Source organism: Bubalus bubalis, chromosome 24 (genome assembly GCF_019923935.1).
Source record: "Bubalus bubalis isolate 160015118507 breed Murrah chromosome 24, NDDB_SH_1, whole genome shotgun sequence".
NCBI classification, from domain to species: Eukaryota; Metazoa; Chordata; class Mammalia; order Artiodactyla; family Bovidae; genus Bubalus; species Bubalus bubalis.
Genome location: NC_059180.1, coordinates 8,842,546 through 8,867,750, shown reverse-complemented (window position 1 = coordinate 8,867,750; position 25,205 = coordinate 8,842,546). Strand labels below are relative to the sequence as shown.

Here is a 25,205-nt window from a genome sequence, read left to right as displayed (position 1 = left end):
CTGGCATCAGGAGGCAGGACTGGCCTGCTGACTGTGTGCAGGTCCCGAGGGAGCCTGGCCATCAGAGCCCTGTGCATGGAGGGGTCACCCCTGGGCTGAACTGGGTCGAGTTGACCAAGGGCACAACAGGCATCTGGTTCCCCCAGCTCCTCCCAGCAGCCCTTGCTTGGGGCACGGAATGGTTTCCAGAAATCAGTGGTTCAAATATCCACATCAAATTGCGGTTAAGTATGAGAGAAGACAGAGGTTTCAGGAGGAATTCATCCAACCTGAGCCAGCAGTCTCACTGAGCACCGGCTATGTCCAGGCTTGGGGCTGGACCCCAAGGGGGTGTCAGGCACCCAGAGATCCATGAGCCAAGTAGCGCCCAGGAAGACTGGGCAGTGGGGCCTCGGCATGGGAAGGATCAGTGCCTCGGTGTGGAGAGGAGCTGGGGGCAAGGAGAAGGGGCGGTGAGGCCAGGGGGCAGGAGTTGCTGGGGCCCACAGGGGAGCATGGGGTGCCCGGGTCTGCAAGTGAGTGGGAGACAGGGGAGATGGATGGGGGCTGGGAGAGGGGACCTCAGAGAGGGGAAGGGGTTCACCAGTCCAGCCCCCCCTCCCCGGTGTAGGACCAGGACCCCGGAGCCCATCCTCCCCCAGACCGCCCATCCCCTGCCAGGTTTTGGTGGAGACGCAGAAGCAGGGCTAGGGGCCATTTTCACCTTTTAAAAACCACAGACATCCACATGGAGCACCGGAGCCAAATCTCTGGGAGAGACAGAGGCCCTGTGAACGCTTCGCCTGACGTCAATCGGGGCTGCTCTTCTGTGTCTGCGGCTTCGACAGAAGGAGGCCGAATTAGGGGGCCGAGCTGAAAAGGCAAGAGAAGGACCAGAGGCTGAGGGCAGCCCCAGTCTTCTGACCTGCCCTCCTGGGCCCAGAGAGCTTGTGGGGGCGGTGGGGGGCCCTGCTGATGAGCTGAGCAGGGGTCACCTACTGGGCAGGCGTCAGGGCATCGGGGGTCAGCAGCAGCATTGGGACCCCTTACTGACTGCACCCCTGAGCCCTAACATTTAAGCCAAATTTGTTGCCTGGGAGGCTCCATGTCCCCAGAGGAGGTCCTTTGACTACGGAGGTGGCACCATTGGCCACTAAGGGGCCCTAGGTGCCTCCTGCACTACACAGACCCTCGCCCAGTGTGGTCCCAGGAAGAACTGTCCTTGCCCACCCTCCTTCCTCCCCTGCCCAGGGCAGCCCCCTCCCTGCCCCGCTCCAGGCCAGTGCTTTTGAAGTGGTTCCCCACCCCGCCCCCCGCCCCGGGCATGCCCTCCTCCCTCTAATCCTCTTGACACAGCTGCCCGAGGTGTCCAATTTCTGGAGCTCAGCTCCCCAACACTGAGCCTCCGACAGGGAACCTGAGGCCCAGAGAGGCACAAGGGGCTGTGCGCCCAGGCATTGGGGTGCATTTTGCTAAAAAAAAAAGAAAGAGCCAGACTGGATGCCCTCCCCAGCCACCAAGCTGGGTTCTAGCCTTCATTCTGCCTCTGGACCCTTTTAGAGGCTTCAGGAGTCAGGAAACAGCTCTGCGGAGGGTGGGCAGTAGGGGGAGGGAGATGGTGGGGATGCGCCAGGGGTCACTCTTAACACGTACTTGCCTCAGTCAACTCTACACCCGGGTCCAGCCCTCATACTGAGGGCCCAGTCTGATGCCAGTCCAAGCCTTGACCCCAAACCCAGAGTAACCCCAATACCCCAATACTAGGCTAAGCCCACCCATGACCCCAGACTGAGCCTGGCATCCAAATGAACCCCAACTCCACTCTCAGCTGGACTGGAGTCCAACCTGAAATACAGGCTGACACCTGAGCCCAGCCCAGACTGAGCTTTGGGGAATTTAATCTCAAGCCCAAATTAAACCTTGATTTTGACCCCGACCCCAAAAGTGAACCTTGCACCTGGCCCCAAGGCAGAGGACTGGCGTGGCATAAACAGCCCAGGAAAGACTCCAGAGAGGCCAGGACGTGAGCCCCCACCTCCTCTGCTGCTGGCCTGGACAGCAGCTCCCTCTGAATGGTTGGGATTGCTTATGGAGAAGGTATGGAGAAGGGAGAGGCAATACAGGACTTGCAGGAATGGTGGCCTGCCCTGAGGGAGGCCCTGTTCCAGAAGGGATGATTCCCCCATACACTGAGCCTTCCTCCAGGGGGAACAGACCATACCCAGGGCCAGCTGGATCAGGGCCACTCTCGACAGAGGGTGCTATGCATGGGGCTCCCGATGTCTGGTCCTCATCTAATAACAGGATACACAAGGTTGGGGAGGAAGGAGTCCAAGTTCCCCGGGCTGGCTGGGTCCTGGGGGACCCCTTTCTCCCCACCAGATGCCTCCTGGTCTCTGAATGTGGGAACCAGGGCCCCAGGGAGGCCCGCCTGAGCCCCCTTCTGCCTCACCCCAGTCCCTGGCCACTCTCCTCGCCTTGCTGTGAGAACGTGCGCTTGCAGCCGCCGGGAAAAGATCAGCACGAAGGAATGTGCTGTCCAGGCTCCAGCGGACAGGATGGGCCCGCCGGAGAGAGAGCAAGCGAGGAGAGGTCGGGGAGATGGGAGCTGGGAAGGAAAACAGAGATGTGCCAGGCAGCAGGCCAGGCAGGGCTGGGCCAGCCATTGTTCCCAGAGCCACGGGTCAGGTGCATTGGGCCCGGGCCGAATCCCAGCCTCTGCTCAGTAGGGCCCCAGACTTCCTAGGCCTGCCTGCCTCCCTCTGTCCCTAGACCCTGAGCTCCGAGGTCCAGCCCAGCCAAGGAAAGAGACAGACTCATCCTCTGTGCCCCCAACCAGCTTTATGGGCCTCTGTCTGTCTTTTGCTTCCTTTCCCCTCTCAGGTCCACAGCCTTGCTCCATCCAGACCTCTCTTGGGGAAGCTTCTGGTTTCAATGGCTCAATAAGCTAGTCCACAGGTGGGCTTTGATAGCTGACAACGGCTCGACCTGTCCTCGCTGTGGTCCCCAGGCTTATAGCATCAACATCACCTGGAAACTTGTTAGAAATACAGATGACTGGGCTCCACCCCAAATCTATGAAATCAACAGCCTGTTTTTGTTTTTTTTTTTTTAATAAGTCCCATAGGCCTACACTGCCCACTCAAGCTTGAGCACCACTGACTTTAGAGTGTGACCTTGCTTAAGTCCACAAATGTTGATAGAAATGATACATAATCAGGTGAATGAACAAGGAAGTGGAGTGAGTTTCAGGAGGCCTGGTCTTATCCCCAGGCTTGAGTAGAATGATTCCTTTTTGCCCAGCTGGTGTCCAAGAGAACTGCAGACTGGAAGAAGAGAGGGCCGAGTGGCTGGACTCCCTCTGAGGTAGAGCAGGCTCTGAAACAACATTACCTGCAGAAAGCCCATCCAGAGGCCCTGGGGCCTGGGACTTAGGAGGTGCAAAGGGGAGCCAGAGTTGATGGGAAGAAGGGGTCCAGCAGGTCCATGGGACTCAGCATCAGGAACCTAGGACCTGGGAACCAAGCAGGAGGGCAGAGCTGGGAACATCCAACGGCAGGCAAGAAGGTCCTCAGCATACAGCTGGGGTCCAAGTCTCTCACGCCAAGGAAGAATTGATAAGAGGGGCCCTGGGAGCAAAGTTGAGCCTCTGTTATTAGAACTAAGACACAAGGTTGGACACCAAACATGGCTCCTTCTGAAATGCCCTGAGGTCAGGTCTGGCCCCAGAGCTTGTGGCAGAGTTGAGCCTGCCCGTGGAGTCTAGGGTCTCTAGCTGTCAGGAGGGGACAGGGAGATACTTGGTAAGAACCTGCTACCTTCTGATCCCTGGTAACTTGTCCCCAAATCTGGTCTTGGAGATGGATATCTGCTGAAGTTGGGATTGCCCTTTCCAGAACTTCACACCAACTGGATGAGTGAAATCCTCCCAGCTTCCCAACTGTCTGGGTCTTGCCCAAACTTGGTCACAGTTGACCGAATCATGACTCATATTTTCAGAACAAATTAGCGAGACAAACAAGGTCTGTCCCTACCTCCTTCTTCTGTCCACCTGCCAGTTCTTGTCCATTCAGTACCAAGGAAGAGCAGGCGATTCATGTGACCAGATCTCCACTTGCTTGACACCAGAGAACCTCCATGGCCAGCTTCCTCCAACGTTGACCATTTCCCACTCAACATGAAAAAAGAAGCATCCTTAGCCACAGCCACCGTGTCTGCTGGGTCCCTTCTCCAGGGGATCTTCCTGACCCAAGGATCAAACCTGGGTCTCCAGCATGGCAGGCAGATTCCTTACTGTCTGAACCACCAGGGAAGACCAAGAAGCCCAGAGATATCCTCAAAATCTCCATGGCCCAGAGTATGTCCTGCTTGTCCTAGGAAAGATTTCATGGAGAAAAAAGCACCAGTATCAAATAAGCGTGGGAAACACGGCATACTGGTGTATGCGTGTACTCGCTTAGTCATGTCCAACTCTTTGTGACTTCATGGACTGCAGCCTGCCAGGCTCCTCTGTTCATGGAACTTTCCAGGCAAGAATACTGGAATGGGTTGCCATTTCCTCCTCCAGGGGATCTTCCCAACCCAGGGATCAAACTGCATCTCTTGCATCTCCTGCATTGACAGGTAAATTCTTTACCAATGAGCCACCTGGGAAGCCCCTTCTTAATAGATCAAAATAGACAAAGGTTCTGAGAAGTCCCACGAGAGAGAAGTCTGTCTGACTTGTCAAATCCAGTGTCTCTCCAGCTTATTGGGTCCAGAACCTTTTTTACCTCTCCCAAAAGAACATTCTGTGGAGCATCACTTGGGAACCACCCAAAATGCAAAGCAACATTTCCCACTGCTATCTTGACACAGAGGAACTTCTTTCTGGAATTTCTGGGAGGAAAAGCATAAGCTGGAGGTGGGGAGAGGGGGGCCTTCTTATTAAAAGACCCCAAGACAGAGAGAGCAGGGACCCTGGAAGTCCGCAGGGGCAGGTGGTGGGGCCTTGTAGTGGCAGGAGGCTCTAGGGTCTCCCCCTCCCAGCTACTAGCTGAACCCCAGCTTCCCCATCTGTAACTGGGGCATTTTTGAGACCTAAATAACATACTGCATGGGCATCCCTGTCTCTGCCTCCAGAAAGACCCATCTCCAGAGCCACTGACCCCAGAAAAGAGGTCAAAGAACAGAAGCCGCAGGAGGAGGGGGCAAGCTTAGCCGAGAGGGGAGGTTGGCCATCTGCTGCATCAGAAGAGAAAACCATGGCTAATCTGGAAAAGCCAGCCTGCAAGGGAGTGACCACATCTCCCAGCATCCTCTGGGGCAGGTACAGTCTCATCGTTTGGCTGGACACGAATCAAAGACCAACCCACCTGCCTCCCTGTCCTGCCCAGCAGAGCCCCCTTCTCTGTTTCCTCCTTGTTCCTCTGCATCCTCCAGGGCCTGAAACAACCTCCCAACCCCCACCTGTGAGCTTCTGAGGCTCCTGTCTTCTTAGGGGCAGAGGCGAGGAAAATTCTGCTGTAGCTCCCTCCCTCCCGCCTAGACTTTTGGCTGCCTTCTGAAGCTGGACAATACAGGGAAATGTTTGCACCCAAACAACTCCGCTGCTTCAGGAACTGCCTGACCCTGCCCAGGAAAGCGAAATTCTCCAGCTCCACCCTGCGGCCCCCTCAGTCTGGGGATCAGAAACCAGAGCAAAGCGGGTCACGGGCATCCCCAAGGTGGCCAGAGGAGAGTTCAGGGGTCACCTCCCTCTAAGGACTGGAGTTTTTTCCTTCCTGCCCAAATCAGAAAGGGAGCTGTGGGGTGGGATGGGGTAGGGGGGTGGCGGGTGGGAGAGAGGCTGGAGGGGACGGGGGTATATGTATACATATAGCTGATTCACGTGGTTGTCCAGCAGAAACTTACACAATCTTGTAAGTATACTCCAATAAAAATAAAATAGAAAAAAATGAAGTCAAATAAAAAAAAAAAAAAAAAGAAAGGGACCTCTGTCCCCGACTGCAGGATACACAAAAGCCAGATTGTCAATATTTATCTGGAGAGCCCAGGCTCTGGATTAATCTGGCCTAAAGATAATACAAATAGCACTTTGATGTGACTTGAGAAATGTATTAATTCATTCAACAAGCATGTGCTTGTTGGGTTCTGGGCCAAGCCCCAGGCCGGGCACTGGGGATCTGGGGTAGATCACCCCCGACTCTGCCCTGGAGAGGCCCACGGTCTAGGAAGAGAGAGGGGAGGCCCCCCGGAATGCAATAAGATGGCAGGTGGGGGCCTGCTCCGTCCCAGCTGAAATTCCTCCTGAGAAAAACCAGAATGGTGTCAGCTCAAATAAGGGCTCGAGGGATTGGCAAATGCGGGGGCGGGAGGGGCTAGGGAGGGCCACACGCACCGTGGCGGTGGCCACCAGCTCAGGAAGCCAAGGGGTCAGGGCAGTGTGCAAAAGCAGAGGCCACGTCCGCAGGGTCTGATAAAAGACGGGAGGCACCTCCCCTCCAGAAAGCCCTTCCCATCCGGTTTGATTCTCCCTTGCCCTGAGGTGCGGAACACCAGGTACAAGTCAACAAAACGTGCAAAGCAACAAGGAGATAAAACAGATTGCGATCTCCTGTGTGGCGGGCGCAGAGCGTCTGCACGGGACAACACCACGGGGTGGCCCCCGCCCCGGTGGGGATGTAGGGGCTCCTGCCTGCAGAGCTCATCAGTTTCCTGTTTCCAGCACCCGCTGCGTGGGGCAAAAAGGAGAGGTCAGTGACCCCAGGCTCCCACCTACACCCTCCCCCCGAATCCCTCGTGGGGGGCCTGCCCTGCCACGCAGCCTGCCTTTGAGGGAAAGAGGCAGGAAGATGGAGGGGCCGGCTGCCTGCCTGCCGGGGGCAGCTCAGGTCAAGACAGCCAGTCTGCCTGTCGCAGCCCCTCACGCCCACCTCCCCCGGGCCAGAGACTGTGTTTTTGTCTTTCTTGGGAGGGGGAGGGGTGCGGCTCGGAGCCCTGAGTGATGAGTTAAGTGACAATGAATTTGCGCCACATGGAGCCCTGGGCTTAAGGGGAAAGTGTTTTGGTGAAATGCAGCTGGGATTTCATCAGCCCCCACCCCCCAGACAGTACAAAAATAGTCCGGGCCAGGCCGGCTCTGACCCACAGGCCTGGCCCAATTTCACCGCCCCCTGTCCTGGAGAGAGGCTCCGAGTGGCCTCTTTCCCTGAATCTGGGTTTCGTAATCTCGCCTTGTTGTTTTGGTCGCCTGTTTGTGGACTGGCCTGGTTTGTCTTGTCTGGAGGCTTCGCTCCCTCACAAATTCCCTGCCACTTGGCCCTGCAGAGAGAGGGAGGGGGTGAGGCAGGAAGACCCACCCTCTCTGTTGGGGACCAGGCCCACACTGGGCCAGGGACCGTCACAGCCTGGGGACTGATCACGGGGCGCCCTGTGACCTGGGGAATGTGGGTGGATTGGGGACCCTGGACACAAGGATGAGGGGTGGGCTTCACTCCAGCAGGAACTGGAGGGGCCTCATCAACCTCTCAAGCCCAACCGCATTCCTCGGAGGGGAAAACTGAGGCCAGAAGCAGGAAGCGAGTGAGGTGAAGTGCCAGAAGCTGTTAACAGCATCACCAGGGTTCACTCCACGTACCCGGCACCAAGAGCCTGCCGGGCACCCAGGAATCCCCCCAGAATGTGGGTGGATTGAGAGTGTGGTCAAAGCCCTTCATCCCAAACTTCAGCTCAGAGGAAGGAAACGGAGAGGGAGCTGGACCCCTGGGGGCAGAACAAGGAGGCAGGCAGGTCCCCCAGCGCCCTGAGTGTCTGTATCTCCTTCCCCCAAGATGTGAATGGTGAGAGCCGCTCCTCCAGGGCTGGGAGCAGCTCCCAGGGGAGAGGGACGCACCTGCACTAAGGCCAGGGGCTATTGGGATGGGGGGCAAGACAGGGACACCCCGAGGTGAGACGATGGAGGCAGAGCCGCAGCATCGCTCAGACCAGCCGCTGGGGGCGGCCGACCAGACAGAATAGAGTCGCAGATAGGAACCTGGGCTCCACCTGGACGCCGGGACCAGGGCTGAACCCTGCCATTCTGGGGCTCAAGGTGAGGGCCTTGAGTGCTTGAGGCTGCAGGGTCACAGCGGTCCAAGGCCACTTTGAGAACCACTCTCCTATCCTGAGCGCCGAGGCTAAGACAGACCCAGTCCTGGGGACCAGGGTGGACACAGAGCACGTGGTCAGGACATTGGAAACTTGACAAGCAGTGGCAGAGGGCCCTGGTTTCTGGGATTCCCCTAGGGGTGGTGGCTAAGACATTGCTCTCTCAATGCAGGAGGCCAGGGGTTGATCCCTGGTCAGGGAACTGGATCCCACATGCTGCAACTAAGGGTTTACATGCCTCACCTAAAAGGCTTGCATGTCTCAACTAAGACCTGGCACAGTCAAATAAATTAAATTAAAAAAAAAAAAAAGGGACCTGGGTTCAGGCTGACCTGGGCTTTCCCCCAAGTTAACATAAGGGATGCCAAAGGGCAGCATCCCAGGGTTTGGCGAGGAGGGGACAGGAGGGGCCACTGGAAGTCCACCTTGTGAGCAGGGGAAAGCTGGATCAGCTAGGGGTCCAGCAGCCTGAACCCACCTCCGTTTCTTCCCACATGCTCAGCCTGTCCAGAGGCAGAGGAGCTGCTGTCCGGGCTCAACCAGCAGCTTGCTCCTCAGACCACAGGATGGGACTCGCATGGGTCCTTCCTTCCTTCCTCGGTCTCCCCACACAGGGTCTGGCCAGAATACCTCAAATGCACACAGGAAGCATGGTCTGGGCACGCCGACCCCCACCGCTGCCCCCTGCCCCGTGGACCCGGGGACCCAGCGTGTCCAAAATCCCTGCCGTCTCCCCTACCCTGCACCTCCAGAGGGTTTCCACTCCTTTCTCTCCCATTGTTTTCCTTCTTGGCCCTCAGCCAGTCCCCAAAGGCCAGGCTAAGGCCCATTGAAGCCAGCCCAGCTAGGGAATGAGGGGGTCGTCGGGCTGAGGCTCTGGGACGCCTGGCCCAACCCCAGGAGTCTGGGGGCTTGGGGGAGGTGTCTCCCCAGCCCTCTTGGTAGGGGTGGGAATTAGGAGCTTAGTGAGGGGTAGGGGGTCAGACAGGCCTTGATTTGAATAGCTTGTCAGTTGTATGAAGGGATTTGCCTTCTCTGAGCCTCAGTTTCTCCGTCTGTAAAATGGGAGTGAGGATAACAGCCTGCTGCCACAGTCGTAGCAATTTAGTGAAGTATGACATTATGGTCCGTGTCCTCACGGCAGTACCTGGAACAAATGAAGTACCCAGTGAGGACGGCTGCCATGTCCACGCCCAAGAAGGGCAAAGGGCTCCGGGTGGGAGAGGTTGTTAGAAAGTATCAGTGGAACAAAGCAGGCCAGTCTGGGCTGTCCAGCGATGACACCCCTGGCCCCAGAAAGTCCTTTCCTCCTTCTTTCTGCTTTTTCCTCTGGCGGGTCAGATGGTGGCAGAGGCGGACTGATGGAAGACCCTCCCCCTACACATAGATACACATCCATGGAGACCCCCAGCCCACAGCCCTGGAAGCTCCGGGTGACCCTCCAGACAGCGGTCCCACCTCGGGAGCAGGGGTACCCCGAGGACGTTGGCCACAGAGCAGGGCGGCTCAGGGCTGACCCTCACAGCCCCAGCAGCCTGAGATTCCCTCCTTCCAGAAGAATCAGGGGAACTGGCTCCTACCCTAGAAAAGCCTGTCTCTCGGTCTGGAAGGCTCAACAAGGCAGGGGACCGCCCTTGCATGCCTGACACCTCATCTGAAGGCCTGGGGGGCAGTTCTAGGGAACAGGCCCCTGTAAATCAGCTGGTCTGCTTCTCCTGGGCCGCCCCAAGGCCCCACCCTCCTGCCCAGTTCCTTTCTAAGTCTGCTCTCTGTCTCCTCCACCCACCCCACTTGCAGAGCGGCAGTGAGAGCGGGAAGGACACAGGCTTGGGAGGCAAACCACCCGGTGGTTTGAGTGGACCTTAAGCCTCAGGCTCCCCATCTGTAAAATGGATTAGTAATAACAACAGTACCTCATCCCAGGGAGGCTGGAATGAGTTAATACAAGGAAAGGCCTCAGGGCGGTATCTGGCCCAGGGTGAACACTCAATAAATGCTAAACCTCATTATTTTTTATTTGTGTCTCTGTCTTGCATGTTTGTTGACTCAAATTTTCCATGGGTAAGGAGGTGCAGAAGAAGGCTTGAAGTTCTGTGGTCTAAACTGCCCGCTGCTCCCAGGGCCTCTGAGCTGGAGGCTACAGCTATAAAGGATTCCTTTCAGTTGGGGCCAGTGATGCTCTGATAAAGCTTGACCACAGGATGCAGAATCGGCGGGCTGTGGGCTCACACCCCAGGCCTCAAAGGCTAGGCCACCACCAGAACTGAGGCCATTCAGGGTGGGGAGGCAGCAAAGCCCTCAGTCCTAGGGCACAGGCTGCCAACACTCCTCTGCGTTCCCAGCGCCTCTCTCCCCTGCTTCCCCGCCGCCGCCTTCCATGCCAAATATCTGGCCTCCACCCATGGCTGTTTGTGCCTCATGTCATAGGCGGCTGAGTCTCAGAATCCTAGATGCCTGGAGTTACAGGGTTGGAATATAGTGATGGAAAACTATCTAACACAGCATTTGAACTCTTGGTGAGAACAGCCTCTGCCATCTTCCTGATGGTAAGCAGCCCTGCCAGCTTGGATCCCCTCCTGTGACGGGGAGCTCACCACCACAATCCCGTGAGAATCCCATCTGCTTTCATTCCGTAGGGTCCCACGTCCCCAGTGAGGTCAGAAGGGCCATGCCCCACACTGAGGAGGAACAGTCCAGGCCACCACTGGGCAGTTCCCACGGCTAGAAGGTTTCCTCCAACCCAGACCTGCCTTCCTCCCCTCATGGCTCCATGCCACGTCTCTGCCCCAGGAGCCCCTCACCCCGAGGTGGTCTTTCCTGCAGACTAGCGTCAGTGCCCTCCAGCCACCTGCTTTGCCAGGCTCTCTTCTCTGCGTCGGGGGCCTCTGGGAGACATCTAAGCCCATCCTGCCAAGCACAGGTACTGGCAAGAGACTGGGTTAGAAAGGAAGCGACAGGTGGGCACATCATGTGAGGTGTGCTCTGTGACAGGGACCCAGTGAAGTCCCACCATCAGCTAGGCTCCCCGGGAGGGGCTGGGCAGGCAGGCGAGCCGGGGGTGGGGGGGCCGGAGACTCTTTCAAGAGATGCCAAGAGCCCGCTGGCTGAGCTGGTGCGGAGCGGCAGCTGTCAGCACGCCCGGCGGGGACGTGTGTCTACATTACGTCACAACTCAGCTATTCCCCAGGCAGCCCCCAGGAGAGGCCCTGGGAGCTGTGACATCCAGAAAGGAAGAGGTGGGGGGGGGCTCTGCACACAGGAACCCTACCTCAGGGCAGGGCACCCCAAGGAGTACCGACTCCAGACCCCGCCGGGCATGGGGCGAGGGGACGGCCACGGGGCTCGGAACCTCCAGACATGCAGCCTGCAGACGGGCCAGAGCGGCCGCCAGGGGCCAGATGGGCTGCATTAACCTGGGAGCAGTCTCCTCAGGGCCCAGATGCTCCGTGTTGAGCCCGCGAGCTGGCTTTGGGCTCCAGATGTGGGCCTGGGGTGGGGAGGGGGGATGGGACACAGCTCCAGATGTGTGCAGTCTGAGCAAAGGATGACTGTAGTACTCAGCGGCAGCACCCTGGGGGCCCAGGGGCCTAGAGCTTCGAGGGCTGGGCCAAGGGGCCTCTCTGCTCGCATCCTCTCCAGCCCACCCACCAGTCCAGCCCTTGGGCCTCAGGGGATTCAGGGTTCACAGAACTCTGACCCAGCAACTACCAAGCCCAGAGGCTCCGGCCTCATTTCCAGAGCAAGGACAGAGCCCAAGGATCTGCCCAGGGTCAAGCAAGCCAGAGACAGGCAGGACCCCTGGCAGGAACAAAGGGTCTCGAGTCCCTCCGACCACAGGCAGCTGGGGGCGGGGGGTGGGTGGCACGGTTTCCAGGGCTGGAGGCCAGCCTCTCCCCAGACGCTGTCAGCCACACATTGGGCTGACCTGGGCATCCCTGGGGGAGTGGTAGGAGCAGGCGCAGCCCTGACCTTCGAGGTGGGGTCCACGGGGTGGGCGGGGACACGGGCCAGGCCCAGGAGACTCAGAGGACGCAGCCCCACCCCACCCCCCAGCCTCCTCCTGCCGCAGACGGTGCTGCTCCACGGTGGGGTGGCAGGGTTGGGGTTCAGCTCGGCAAAAGACCCCGGCCGACCCCAGGCACTCAGCCACCAAGCTGAAAGAGGCGCTCCTGCTCCCTGAGCACCAGTGAATGCAAGCCGTGCGCAGGCCCCTTACCAGCCAGGGCGCTTCCCCACAGCTCCGGTGCGGGGTGCGGGCTCCCCATCTCAGAGACGGCAGGTCCCAGAGGCGCCCAGGCTGGGCCAGGCAGGGCCAGAGGGGCACGGGGACCAGCCCCTGGCCCGGGCCTGCCGGGCTCTGTGGGCTGGGGTCTCAAGACAGTGTCTGGGGACAACGTTCCTAAGGAAGCCTTGGGTGGGGGGTGCCTCCCTAGACCTAAGCCTCCTGTTCCAACACATAACTTCCGCCCCGATGGTGGGACCGCCTCGGGAAGCACAGACCCCTGCCGCAGCCCCTCCTCGATGTCCAGAGCCGCCCCCTCCCCACCCCTTCCCGTAGACCCTGCAAGTGGGCTGAGAGGGCAAGGATGGAGGCCAATGGAGGGCCCTGGGAAAGCCCCTCTAAGCTTCAGTCCTCACGTTTACACAGGGGCCCCGGCTCCGGCCTCTAAACCAGGAGGGCGTGGCGGCCCCAGTGGGTAGAGGTCAGAGGTCAGACCTACCGCCCGCAGTGGCTTCTGGGAATCTCAGCCTAGAGGCTGCCTCTGGGCCCGAGCGGAGGAGAGCGGGGTGGGCACAGCGGCCCTCCCCGCAGACCCTGGAGGGCTGCTGGTCACCCCGCAGATGCCTTCTCACCCTGCCCTGGTGAGGCAGCCCAGAGAGGGTCAGCGGGGAGGCGGGCGGAGCGGGGAGCCGCCGAGGCGAGAGGCGCTAACGGGTTATATCAGGCGAGCGCTAACCCACCTGGGGCCCACGCCCAAGAGCTGGGGCCTGGGGAGAGATGCTGGCCTGATTCTGCGTGCAGCCGCAGGGCCGGGTAGGGGGCTGCCCGCCCCGAGCAGGGAAGCCGTTTAGCCACGGTAGCCCAGAAGGCAAGGCCCGGGTGAGCCTCCACCCCATCGGGCCTCCATTGGGTGGCCAACAGGGGGACACCCCCTTCGGCAGCAGGGTCTGTCCAAGCCTACAGGTAGCTCTGCTTGCTGGGCAGCAGAATCCCCAAGCCTCAGGAGGGGCCCTCTCGCGTCCATCACTTCCTCCTCCAGCCAGACCCCCACCCCAGGGCTCCAAGATCCCATCCCCAACTCAGGGGACCCTGATTTCTCCTATTCTCACTGTTCTGCCTGGGGCCTGCCCAGCACCAACACTCCCCACCATCCTCAGAGACGCACTTTGACAGCCCCCAACATCACTCTCCCTCCTGGGGACAAGGAGAAGCCTGAAAAGGAGCCTGACTCCCAGGGCGGTGGGCTCAGGGAGTGACTAGGAGCCCAAGGACCTAGATGGGTGCTCCGTGCAGGGGTCAGGGGTGGGGGGGGGGCAGGGTCAACAAAAGGCCAGGGACTGAGGCCTGGGACTGAGGAGGGGGCCCCTCACAATCGTGGCTGGGCGGCCAGGGCCCTGTGTGTCTTGGCCGAGCGGGACCCCTGGGCCGCCAGGTATGTAACAATTCCAGCCATTTCCTGCCCTATTAATGAGAAAGGGGCTGATATAAATACACGCTCAGCATAAATAAATACAGCCCAGGCCCGGGACTGCATAGCAGACAGATTGCGTGGAGCCGCTGGCCAGCCCTGCAGCCAGCTCCCCCCACCCTGTTCACACCCCCACCACCGCCGCCCCCCAACTTGTTTTTCCTCCAGCAGGCCAGGGCCCCTCCACACTCTCAGGCCTGAGATAGACGGACCCGCCCGCCCGCCTTCCAGACCTCAGAGCAAGGCCCCCCATGGCGCTGGGAAGGCCGCAGGCCCAAGAGAGAGAGAGTTTCCCAGCACTGACCCACCAGGCCTGGTGGGGTTCTGTGTGTGCGCAGACCCAGCGCAGCCCTGTGTGTGAGGCCCAAGGCTATGGCTGTACCTGTTCACAGGTGGGGAGACTGAGGCTCATGGGGTTAAGGAATTTGCCCAAGGTCACGCAGAAGGGCTGGGGTAGGTCCAGGGTTCAAACTGCAGCCTGTCTGACCCCGGGGCCTCTGATCTTCTCACCGCTGGCGGCAGCGAGGAAAAGCCATGGGCAGGTTCACGCCTTTCTCCCCTTTCTCCCAAGCCCCAGACCCGAGTCATCAGGGCCCCTGGAAGGCCCAGGAGCACTTACATTTGTGGAGCCAGATCTCAGCTCATGTAAGGATCTATGGCTCAGCAGGTAAAGAATCCACCTGCAGTGCAGGAGACGTGGGTTCGATCCCTGGGTTGGGAAGATCCCCTGGAGAAGGAAATGACAACCCACCCCAGTATTCTTTCCTGGAGAATCCCATGGACAGAGGAGTGCGGGCTATAGTCCGTGGAGTAATGAAGAGTCTAACATGACTGAGCAACTAAGCAAGCAAGGACCTATCAGATGTACAGGTGACCTCCTCCCAGCTGGGGTGTCCAGGATATTGAGGCCCCCCCCAACATTGGCTGTTTCATCAGGATCACCCAGTCACCTGACACTGCATAGACATGGAAACCGAGACCCAGAGGGGCCACCCAGCGACACGTATTATGTGAGTGGATTCCCATCAGTACATCAGTATGGCGCCCCATCAGTGGCTGTAGGTGGGCTCTGTGTGGACGCACGCAGGTTTGCATGTATATTGAGACTAGAAAGATATTCCACACACAGCTGACTCTGTTTCTCTGAAGTTTAGAACCAGAGAGAAGGAAACATTTTTACCTTCACATCTCTGTCCCTTTTCTTTCTTTCTTTTTTTTTTTTTGGCCACACTATGAGGCTTGTGGGATGTTAGTTCCCTGACCAGGGATTGAACCTAGGGCCCTGGCAGTGAAAGCATAGAGCCTTAACCACTGGACCACCAGGGAATTCTCAACATCTCTGTACTTGTGGTAATTAAAAAAAAATTTAGGAGAAGGAAAAAAATAGCCCCTACCCCCATCATCACCCCCACCAAACTCTCCCCATCTACTGCCCATGGGCCCCACCACTGGTCCCAGCCTCCAGCCTATTCCCAGCTCTATCCTGGATCCGGGCCTCTCTCCCCAGGTGGCACAGCTACTTGCCACCTCCCCTCCCTTCTTGGCCTTTGAGGCCCCTTTCCACCTGCTCCCTCCCTCCCAGCACCCCAGGCCCATGGCCAGAGCCCATTCAAGTGCCATCTTGGTCCCTGGCCGCTCCCAGGCGAGATCTGGGGCCACCTCCCTGTCCCCCAGCCCGCATCTTCAGCGGGGGCCGAGCTCACACACCTCTGCGCCTGGCTTTCCCTGCCTGCTGGGTGGGAGTTCCAGAATCCCAGCTGTGACCCCCTCACAGGTGTTCTGCCTGGTTGGCCAGGTGGGAGCCCTTCTGAGTCATCGGGCCAGGGGCAGGACGAGTCTGCTCCTGAGACTCAGAAGAAGGGCCTGGAAGTTCACCCCACATCCACCCCCTGGCCATCTGCAGGTTTTTCTGTGAGAGGCAAGGCAGGAATCTGGCCCTAACTTCTCTAGGAGCCAGAATGGAGGAGAAGAATGTAGAGCAGAGCTCTCAGGAATGTCTTCCCACACTCATCGCCCCCAGGCTTGGGAATGAGTAAGGAGCGATCACTAACTCCCAAGAAACCATCTCTCCGCTCCTCTCACAGAAGCACTGCCCTAAGGGTGGCGAATGGGGGATCTGACCCACTGCGGCCTGAGCACGCCTCAATGGCATCCGCACCCCTTGAGCAGGACCTGGGCAGCTGGGGCCAAGGGCTGAGATACTGGGTGTTTCCCTCTCCCTGGAGGAGATGGATCTGTGGTTGTACTTGTGGGTGAGAGGGTGGATGGATGGGCTTCCCAGATGGCGATAGTGCTAAAGAACTCACCTGCCCATGCAGGGGACGTAAGAGATGCAGGTTTGATCCCTGGGTCAGGAAGAGCCCCTGGAGGAGGGCATGGCAACCCACTCTAGTATTTTTGCCTGGAGAATCCCATGGACAGAGGAGCTTGGGGAGCTACAGTCCACGGGTTGCAAAGGGTCAGACATGACTGAAGTGGCTTAGCAGGCAGGCAGGCAGGCAGGGTGGATGGACAGGTGGGTGAATAGGTAGACAGGCTGAGAGATAGGTGTTTGAGTGGACAGATGGATGGATGAGTGGGGACATGAGTGACCAAGTGTATACATGGATGCACAGGCCAGCTGCAGACTGGCTCAGGAATAACTCCTTTCTTAAAGGAATTTTCTAAATCTCTGAAATGTGAGGCCCTGGCACCCCCCAGAGGCCAGAGTCTCTAACTACCCATTGTCCCTAAAAACCTTGGGCATCAGCAGTCTCAGGAAGCAGGCGCATGGACCCAGATGAAGTGAGGCATTCTAGGAAACACACACATGCACATCCCTCCAGCCCAGTAAGGAAGAGGGACCGAGAGTGAGACCGCAGGCCAGACCAGACAGGGGAGGCACAGGGGGACACATTTATTCTCCAGGAGTTCCAGGCTCTGGCAGGACTGGCCTGGCCCCGGGGGCTGGGGGCCCAGGGGGTGGGGTCTCAGACGAGAGCCCCAAGGCCTTCTGGGGCTCAGCCTCCTGGGCCTGGGCCAGCTGGGCTGTGTGCTCAAAAGCGGCCTGCAGCAGGTGGGAGGCGAGGCAGGTGGTCCAGGTGACGAGGTAGGCCAGGTGCCAGGAGGTGAGCGCTACCGTGCTCTCCACCCACCAGTACAGACTCTTCAGCAGCGCCAGTGACCTCTGCACCACGCGGTTCTGCAGCAGAGCCTGGGGGCGGGGGGGGCAAGTGGATGAGCAGGCGGCTGTCCGGAGCTCATGTGCCACACTGCCTGGCCGCTAGGTGCCCCCCACAACCCCCCAGCCCAGCCCAGGCCCAGCGTCCCAGGTCTGCGCTCCCCAGCCCAGCCGGCACCCGCCCTCACCCACCTTCCTGGGCAGCTGGCCCAGGCTGCAGCACTGGGCTTTCCGGTACAGTCTCCAGACCAGCAGCAGCAACAGCAACGCAGCCAGCATCAGGCTGTGCAGACACGACAGGAACAGGTCCATCCAGGTGGCCGCAGACAGGCCCAGCTGCTCCCAGGCCCCCAGCCACTTTGGGCCCAGGCCCAAGGCCCGGGCACAGCCCAGCAGGCCTGCCCACACCAGCCTGGGCACCCGCAGCGCCAGGCACACAGGGACCTCTAGCAGTGTCAGCCCGGCCCGGAGAACCCGGCCCACAGGGCAGCCAGCAATCTTAGGGGATGGGTGGAACCCCTGGGCCTCCCGAGTCAGCCCCGACAGCCAGTGGTTGAAGAGGAAGATCTTGAGGAGCAGGAAATTATAGAGGTGGGCCCGGTTCTGGACGAGCTACAGGAAGAGGAGAATGTCGTCACCCATTGCCACTCACTTGCCGCGGGGGCCCACCTGTCCCAGGCTTTATGGTGCGGGTGTGGCTGCCAGGCCATCCCGGGGCCAGGCCCTCCCTTTCTCAAGGCCTCAGTTTCCTCTATTCCAAGAGTGATCTTTATCTGTCCACTTGGAAGGACTCCATTCTCAGGAGGGAGCTTTAGTAGGTGTTTCATATTATATTTGATTTTCTTTCCTCTGGGTTTTTTTCTTTCTCTCTTTTTTTTTTTTTTTTTTTTTTGGTCACACCAGGAGACTTGCAGGATCTTAGTTCCTTGACTAAGGATCGAACCCGTGTCCCCTGCAGGGGACGCACAGAGTCTTAACCACTGGACCACCAGGGAATTCCCTTTCCTTTGGGTTTCAATGGTTATTTACCACCCTTCAGACTAAGGTCATGTTTGAAAAAGAGTGGTGGGAAGGTCAATGCTTAACCCACGGGAGTGCTCTAAAGAAAATTCTGTGGCTCTGCAGCTTGAAGGTAGGGCTTCTGAAAGCTATGGGATTACTCCAGGAGGGGGGCAGCCACCTTGTCTCACCAGTGGCATCTAGCAGCAGCTTTGGCCCTCTGGCCCCCTGGCCCCCAACCTCCAACCCCCTCCTCACCAGTGCGGACAGCTTCACCACCACCAGCAGAGACCCCGAGAGGCTGGATCTGACCGGAGGGATGGCCTCCATGTCTGGCCCTCCTTTCCCTTCTCCAGTGGAAGAAGCAGGGTGACCTCACAGACACCACAGGGTGGGGACCAAGTTACCGTGGGGACCCAGTTGCCACGAAAGTCTCCCCTTTCCCTGCCTCCTGCCCCATCACTGCACAAGAACTGGGGTACTTGTCTTCCGCATCCTGTCACCTTCCTGATGGGAGACTGCTCCAGGAGACATCACCTCCACGAACTTCCGGTCCACCCGGCACAGGCAGCCAAGGCAGCACAAAGATGCTGTACCTTCCCACATCCTTCCAAACCCTGAAGAATCAGAGACCTGGGAGATAGACATCTTCACCCCAGGGCGGCAGGTGGCAGAACGCTTGAAGGCAGATGGAAGCCTCAGCCGCCCAACTCTGAAAGCTCCTACCTAACCCCCATCCATCCTTCTTGCATTTTGCTAAAAGGTTGGTCTCATCACAAAGTAGAGAAGTCAGCTGTAACCTTTATTCTCTGATCTGAGTGATGCGTCAGTGGCTTCCAAGACTCAGAGGAGGGCAGGGGAGAGAAAATGTGCCTGCAAAAGGCTTCAGAGGGTCTTGGAGAGAGACATTCAGAGAGGGAAAGGGGGCAATTTGCTGCGCAAGACCCCTTGGGGGCCACAGGCTGCCTGGAAGAGAGGTTTCTGGAAGCCTCAGAAGATCAGAGTTAGTCTTAGCATTCTGGGAGAATCCAGAACCTTGATCACAGCCTTTCCTACAATGCTTTCCTGTCTGGGTCCCAGCAGGTGCCCCGAGATGCTCCAAGGATGAGGCTCTCAAGCCATTTATAAATTTTTTAAAAGCGCGCCCTCTGGTGGCCCGTGAGTGCAGGGCACAGTTGCAGTCTCACTCCCTTTCTCCGCGAGGACCCTCGTGCAGGATACAACCCGTCAGAAAGAATCCCTGGAAGGTCAGAGGTGACCCCTGCCCAGGACGGGTCCCGTTCGCCCATTTGTGTCCTCTCCCGGGGCGACAGTTGGGGTCCACTTCGAGGAGGGTGCAAAGTCCCTCGGCTCCGTCCGCTGCCCTTACCCCTCCCCCACCACCCTCTACAGTCCCCGAACACTATAGCCCTGAGGGGAAGCTGGGGTTCAAAAAGGCCTCCTTCAGCTAAGTTTTGAAGGATGGTTGGGAGCTTTCCGGAGGAGGAAGCGTGAAGGGTGGTATGGGCAGAAGGAACTGCATGATTCCAACAATTCAGTATGGGTGGAGCATAAAATGCACTTCTGGAGAAGGAAATGGCAACCCACTCCAGTGTTCTTGCCCGAAAAATCCCACAGACAGAGGAGCCTAGGCGGCTGCAGTCCATGGGGTCGCAAAGAGTCAGGCACACCTGAGCGACTGAGCATGCAAGGTTTATTTCTTCTTTGGGTGACAGTTGGCACTCAAAAAAATCACAATGGGACTTCCCTGGTGGTTCAGTGGCTGAGACTCTGTGCATCCAATGTAGGGGGCCTGGGTTCAATCCCTAGTCAGGGAACTAGATCCCACATGCTGCAACTAAGACTCAGCACAAATTAATTAATTAATTTTTTAAAAAGAATCACAGTTTACAGTTATTTTAATTTGTATTTGTATTAAGTTATTTTAAAATACGATGGTTATCTTTATCAAACCAGTTGATTTTGTAATAATAAATGTCCACATTTAAATGCCCACATTTGAATTGATGCTTTCAAACTATGGTGCTAGAGAAGACTCTTGAGAGTCCTTTGGACTGCAAGGGGATCAAAGGAAATCAGCCCTGAATATTCATTGGAAGGACTGATGCTGAAGCTGAAGCTCCTATATTTTGGCCACCTGATGGGAAGAGTCGACTCACTGGAAAAGATCCTGATGCTGGGAAAGATTGAGGGCAGGGGGAGAAGGGGGCAACAGAGGACAAGATGGGTAGCATCACCACCACCAACTCAATGGAAATGAGTTTGAGCAAGCTCCAGGAGATGGTGAAAGACAGGGAAGCCTGGCATGCTGCAGTCCATGGAGTCTCAAAAAGTTGGACATGACTGAGCGACTGAACAACAACAAATCACTAGCCACAGGCATTAGTTTCTACAAAAATCCCCCAGTCAGTAATGTAAAAAGAAACAGGCCCAACATGGAATCACTTGTGCTAAGCCCCACCAGGACTTAATGTGAGTGAGTGAGCGAGTGAAAGTCACTCAGAGTCCAACTCTTTGCTTCCCCACAGTCTATACAGTCCATGGAATTCTCCAGGCCAGAATACTCAAGCAGGTAGCCTTTCCCTTCTCCAGGGGATCTTCCCAAGCCAGGGATTGAACCCAGGTCTTCCGCATTGCACGTGGATTCTTTACCAGCTGAGGCACAAGGGAAGCCCGGGACTTAATATTTATCTTAATTGCAATTTCAACCTCTCCTGGGAGTGGAATTTTAAGCCAATTCATCTGGAGTTTTTGCTTTCCTCTAAGAGAAGGTGCGGAGAAGGGGATGGCACCCCACTCCAGTACTCTTGCCTAGAAAATCACATGGACGGAGGAGCCTGGTAGGCTGCAGTCCATGGAGTTGCGAAGAGTCGGACACGACTGAGCGACTTCACTTTGACTTTTCACTTTCATGCATTGGAGAAGGAAATGGCAACCCACTCCAGTGTTCTTGCCTGGAGAATCCCAGGGACGGGGGAGCCTGGTGGGCTGCCGTCTATGGGGTCGCACAGAGTTGGACACGACTGAAGTGACTTAGCAGCAGCAGCAAGAGAAGGTGACCTGACTTGAAATAATTCACCCTCTAACTTCCTTGTCCCGCCCTCCTCCTGCCTATAAAAGCCTCCCTTTTGTACTGCTGTTCCACTCCTTGGAGCTCCTCTCTACCTGCTGGGCAGGATGCAAACTGTTCAAGGTTATTGAATAAAGCCAATTAGATCATCAAATGCACTCAACTGAACTTTTTATTAATTTATTTTTTATTGAAGGATAATTGCTTTACAGAATTTTGCTGTTTTCTGTCAAACCTCAACATGAATCAGCCATAAGTATACATATATCCCCTCCCTTTTGAAACTCCCTCCCATCTCCCTCCCCGTATTCAATTAAATTTTGACTTTTAACAGATTTGGTGGCAGTGGTGGGATCCAAGATGGCCTTCTGATTGCATTCATGGACAATGAGAAAGACAGGCGTGGTGCCGGCAAACCCCTTTTTGACTGGACTGTCCTTTCTCACCATTTCTGAGGCCAGAGGAAGTTCATCATGTTCGTGAGCTCTGCTTTCTTTGCATCAAGCGCCTGGTCTAATTGGTTTTCTGGTCAGTTCCCCTTTTGCTTGGAAACCCCAGTTCTTGATGTTGTCCCCAGATTTCATGTTGGGAATTGCTGGTGATTTAGTCCACAGTTTCCCATTTCTTTGAACTCCTTCCCCAAATTCCACATCTGGAAATGCGGTAGCCACTGTAGTTCCCCATTTGTTTGGAATCAAGCTGCCATCTTCACTTAGCTGAGGTCTTTGGTTCAAGGCTTTTCCCCCACTCCAGAGTTCCATGGGAATTCTTGGTGGTTACCAGCCGGAGTCGGACTGGGTCCAACTTGAGCTGGACAGGGTCCAGTAAAAACAACTGCTAATAGGAATCTCAGAAGCCAAAAAGCTGCAAAATCAGTGGGTCCTGTGCTAAACACTGGGGACGTCCAAATCAAATTGACTAGGAAGAGAAGTAGTTAGACATCAAAGTAGATTGCTTGCACTCAAGACACCGATCAAGACTTTACACTTTACATGAAACTCACGACTTGCCTGGCAGTCCCATGGTTAAGACTCTGAGCTCCCAAGGTAGGGGGCTCAGGTTTGATCCCTGGTTGGGGAAGTAAGATCCTGCATGCCACAGAGCTTGGTCAAAAAAAAAAAAACAAAAAAACACCATGAAACTCTCTCTTTTTCCTCTCCTTTACCCTGGCATTGGCCTGGAAAGATAATGACATCACTCATATTTCTCAGGCCATTGCTAGAGGGGTTAAGCTCTGGAATTTAGAACAATTTTTTATTTCAGGCTAGAAGTTTCTTCCCCCATATGCACTAAAATTCCTGAATGACCCTTGTGTGGTGGGGGGTGAGGGAGGTGTTCAGTTGCTCAGTCGTGTCCAACTCTTTGTGACCCTTTGAACTGTAGCCCACCAGGCTCCTCTGTCCATGGGACTTTTTAATGCAAGAATACTGTAAGAGGTTGCCATTTCCTTCTCCAGGGGATCTCCCTGACCCAGGGATCGAACCCACACCTCCTGTGTCTCAGCATTGCAGACAGATTCTTTACCTGCTGAGCCATCAGGGAAGCACAAAGGAGCCCTGGCTTAGGAGTAAATACAATGGCAGTGCGATCAGAAACCTCTCCTTAACTCTTAAAACATTGCAGATTCTGTTTCTAAGACACTGGCTACCCAGCAAAATCCTTAGACTCTCTGGCCAAAGTTGTTCTTGATAACAGAATTATCTTTCAGCTGAGCGGTTCTATGGCCAGCATCACCTACTATACCTAGAGTTAATACTTCCGGGGAGGCCAAAACTCAGTTACATAAGATCCCTGAGCAAACCATTGGCTTTTAAAGGTGACTCCTTCAATGGGGTCTTCCTTTGATTAATCTGATGTTGAGTGGTTTGGGTCTTGGAGACCCATGGCTCCCAAATGCACTCTTAACACTGGGAATTATCCCGCTTGTAGTTAAAATAATATCCCTGGTACATTGCATATTCTCTCTAAAGCTTTAAATGTATATTCACAGCCTCTAGTCACCAAGCAAATCCCCCTAAGACTGGACCTCAGAAGAGGAACAAAGCAAATGATTGACTGAAAAATGGTGAGCCTGGAGTGGTGACCTGTGGATAGCACACAGATTCAGCAACAAAGCAGCATCAGCAAAAGCGGTGAGAACTACAGAGCAATAGGTGAGTGGTGCTGATGCCTTAAATTCTGATCCCATTTCTCAGTTAGGCTGAGAGTTTGATCAAAGTGGAATTGTTGAAAAGAAACAACAGGTCCAAAATGGAGTCACTTATGCTAAGCGCCACCAAGACTTACTACCTAGCCTGATGACATCACTGACTCAATGGACATGAATTTAAGCAAACTCCAGGAGATAGTGGAAGACAGAGGAGCCTGGTGTGCTGCAGTCCACGGGGTCACAAAGAGTCAGACATGACTTAGCAACTAAAAAGCAACAACGATTATAATTTCAGCCTTTCTCAAGAGTGGTGTTTTAAACCAATCAGTCTGGAATTACTTGGTGAGCACTAGTAAGGAAATCTGCCTAAGATTCCCTGACTTCCCCTAAGGGAAGATAACCCTGCCTAACTAGTCCCTTGGACTCCAAGGAGATCAAACCAGTCAGTCCTAAAGGAAACCAACCCTGAATATTCATTGGAAGGACTGATGTTGAAGCTGAAGTTCCAATACTTTGGCCACCTGATGCGAAGAGCTGCCTCATTGGAAAAGACCCTGATGCTGGACAAGATTGAAGGCAGGAGGAGAAGGGGACGACAGCATGAGATGGTTGGATGGCATCACCGACTCGATGGACATGAGTTTGAGTAAGCTCTGGGAGTTGGTGATGGACAGGGAAGCCTGTCATGCTGCAGTCCATGGGGTCGCAAGGAGTCGGACAGGACAAAGTGACTGAATTGAGCTCATCCACTGTGTCTACTTCCATATCCTGCCCCCTTCTGTCTATAAAAACCTTCCATTTTGTACAGCTCCTCAGAGCACCTTTCTGATTGCTTGATGGGATGCTACCCTACTCATGAGTTGTTTAATAAAGCCAATTAGATCTTCAAATGTGGGCTTCCTTGGTGGCTCCGTGGTAAAGAATCCATCTAACAATGTGGGAGCTGTGGATTTGATCCCTGGGTTGGGAAGACCACCTGGAGAAGGAAATAGCAACCCACTCCAGTAATCTTGCCTGGAGAATCCCATGGACAGAGAAGCCTGGTGAGCTACAGTCCATGGGGTCGGGAAGAGTCGACTGAGCTCGCATGCACGCACACGCCACAGGAAAACCCAAACCAAGTTTTTGGCCAACCCGGTATTTGTTGAATTTATAAATGAATGAATGAGTAATGGCCTCAGCTATCCCCACTTGCCAGGCTGGAATAGGAGCAGAGGAGCTGCTGCAGAAGCCCGCCCCCGCCCCACCTTGGATCCTTCCCTCCTTTCTCTTCCCCGCCTAACACCTAGGTTCAAGGCCATGCCAAGTGTGCTAAGTGATGTTAGACCACATCTCCCCTTCCTCAGAGGAAGGACCAAGTGGCGTAAGGCAATTATTAGTGACCGCTGCATTGTCAAACGCCAGGGGGCGCCATTCCCCGGGCCTGATCCCTCTCCATCGAGATTCGCCTCCTCAGCCCCGGACTCAGGTCGAGAGAGGCAAGAAGCGTCACCTCCCTCCCAGTCCCAAGGCCTCCTAGGTGCTCTCCCTGAGGGTGCAGGACGGCGGCAAGACCGCAAGGGGGCAGCAAACACCTGGGGCGCAGGGGCCCAACGCACCTGAGCGCGCTGCGCAAATTGATGGAAAGTTTTCTGTGGCTGATTTTGTCCCTTCTTAGCCTGCGACAACAACCTTACGTCATCCCGAGGAGCTCGCCCGGTGCAGGTCCCATCCTGCCTGAGTTGCTGGAGGCGAAACCGCTGAGAAATGTTGGGGACGAATAGTCTTTCTTCCTCATTCCAACATGAAACCTCACTTTATTTCAAATCTTCATTTTTTTCCCCCTCAGAAGAAGGCAAAAATTGATAAATATGCCTTCAAACTTACTGTGACTTGCTTTTTTTTTTTTTTTTAACTTTCTAAAAATAGCTTGATTGAAAATGCAAAAGTCATCGTTAAAAATTGATGAAAGCTGAAGAACCTATCCTGACTAAGGGAAAAGGTTTTTGGAATCAGAGGACAGACTTGCGACTGAACTGACCTCTACCAGTT

The 25,205-nt window shown here is 56.0% G+C and overlaps 1 protein-coding gene and 1 long non-coding RNA gene across 3 annotated transcripts; one reads left to right on the top strand and one right to left on the bottom strand.

Annotated features, from left to right (window-relative positions):
* The first annotated feature begins 5,839 nt into the window (after positions 1–5,839).
* On the top strand, positions 5,840–23,708 carry LOC123465335. The gene is made up of 3 exons (XR_006640562.1): positions 5,840–6,713; positions 21,360–21,553; positions 23,016–23,708. It is a non-coding gene; the product is annotated as an uncharacterized LOC123465335 (long non-coding RNA).
* On the bottom strand, positions 16,676–19,193 carry TMEM270 (transmembrane protein 270). 2 transcript variants are annotated; one of them, XM_006057085.3, is made up of 3 exons: positions 18,214–19,193; positions 17,149–17,568; positions 16,676–16,989 (listed from the first exon to the last, which is right to left on the bottom strand). In XM_006057085.3, exons 1-3 carry the CDS (start codon positions 18,283–18,285, stop codon positions 16,693–16,695), a joined length of 789 nt encoding a protein of 262 aa, XP_006057147.2. In that variant the 5' UTR covers positions 18,286–19,193; the 3' UTR covers positions 16,676–16,692. The 2 variants fall into 2 exon arrangements, with proteins under 2 accessions (XP_006057147.2, XP_044791668.1); XM_044935733.1 differs by having other exon boundaries at positions 18,589–19,193.
* Positions 23,709–25,205: the final 1,497 nt, after the last annotated feature.

What these genes read in the sequence shown, in the direction of transcription:
- TMEM270 (XM_006057085.3), bottom strand. Translation starts at nt 18,285, where the DNA reads ATGGAGGCCATCCCTCCGGTCAGATCCAGCCTCTCGGGGTCTCTGCTG. An exon ending in TGGTGAAGCTGTCCGCACTG is followed by an intron (nt 17,569 to 18,213) that starts GTGAGGAGGGGG and finishes CTCTTCCTGTAG; the next exon opens with CTCGTCCAGAACCGGGCCCA. An exon ending in TGGGCCAGCTGCCCAGGAAG is followed by an intron (nt 16,990 to 17,148) that starts GTGGGTGAGGGC and finishes CCCCGCCCCCAG; the next exon opens with GCTCTGCTGCAGAACCGCGT.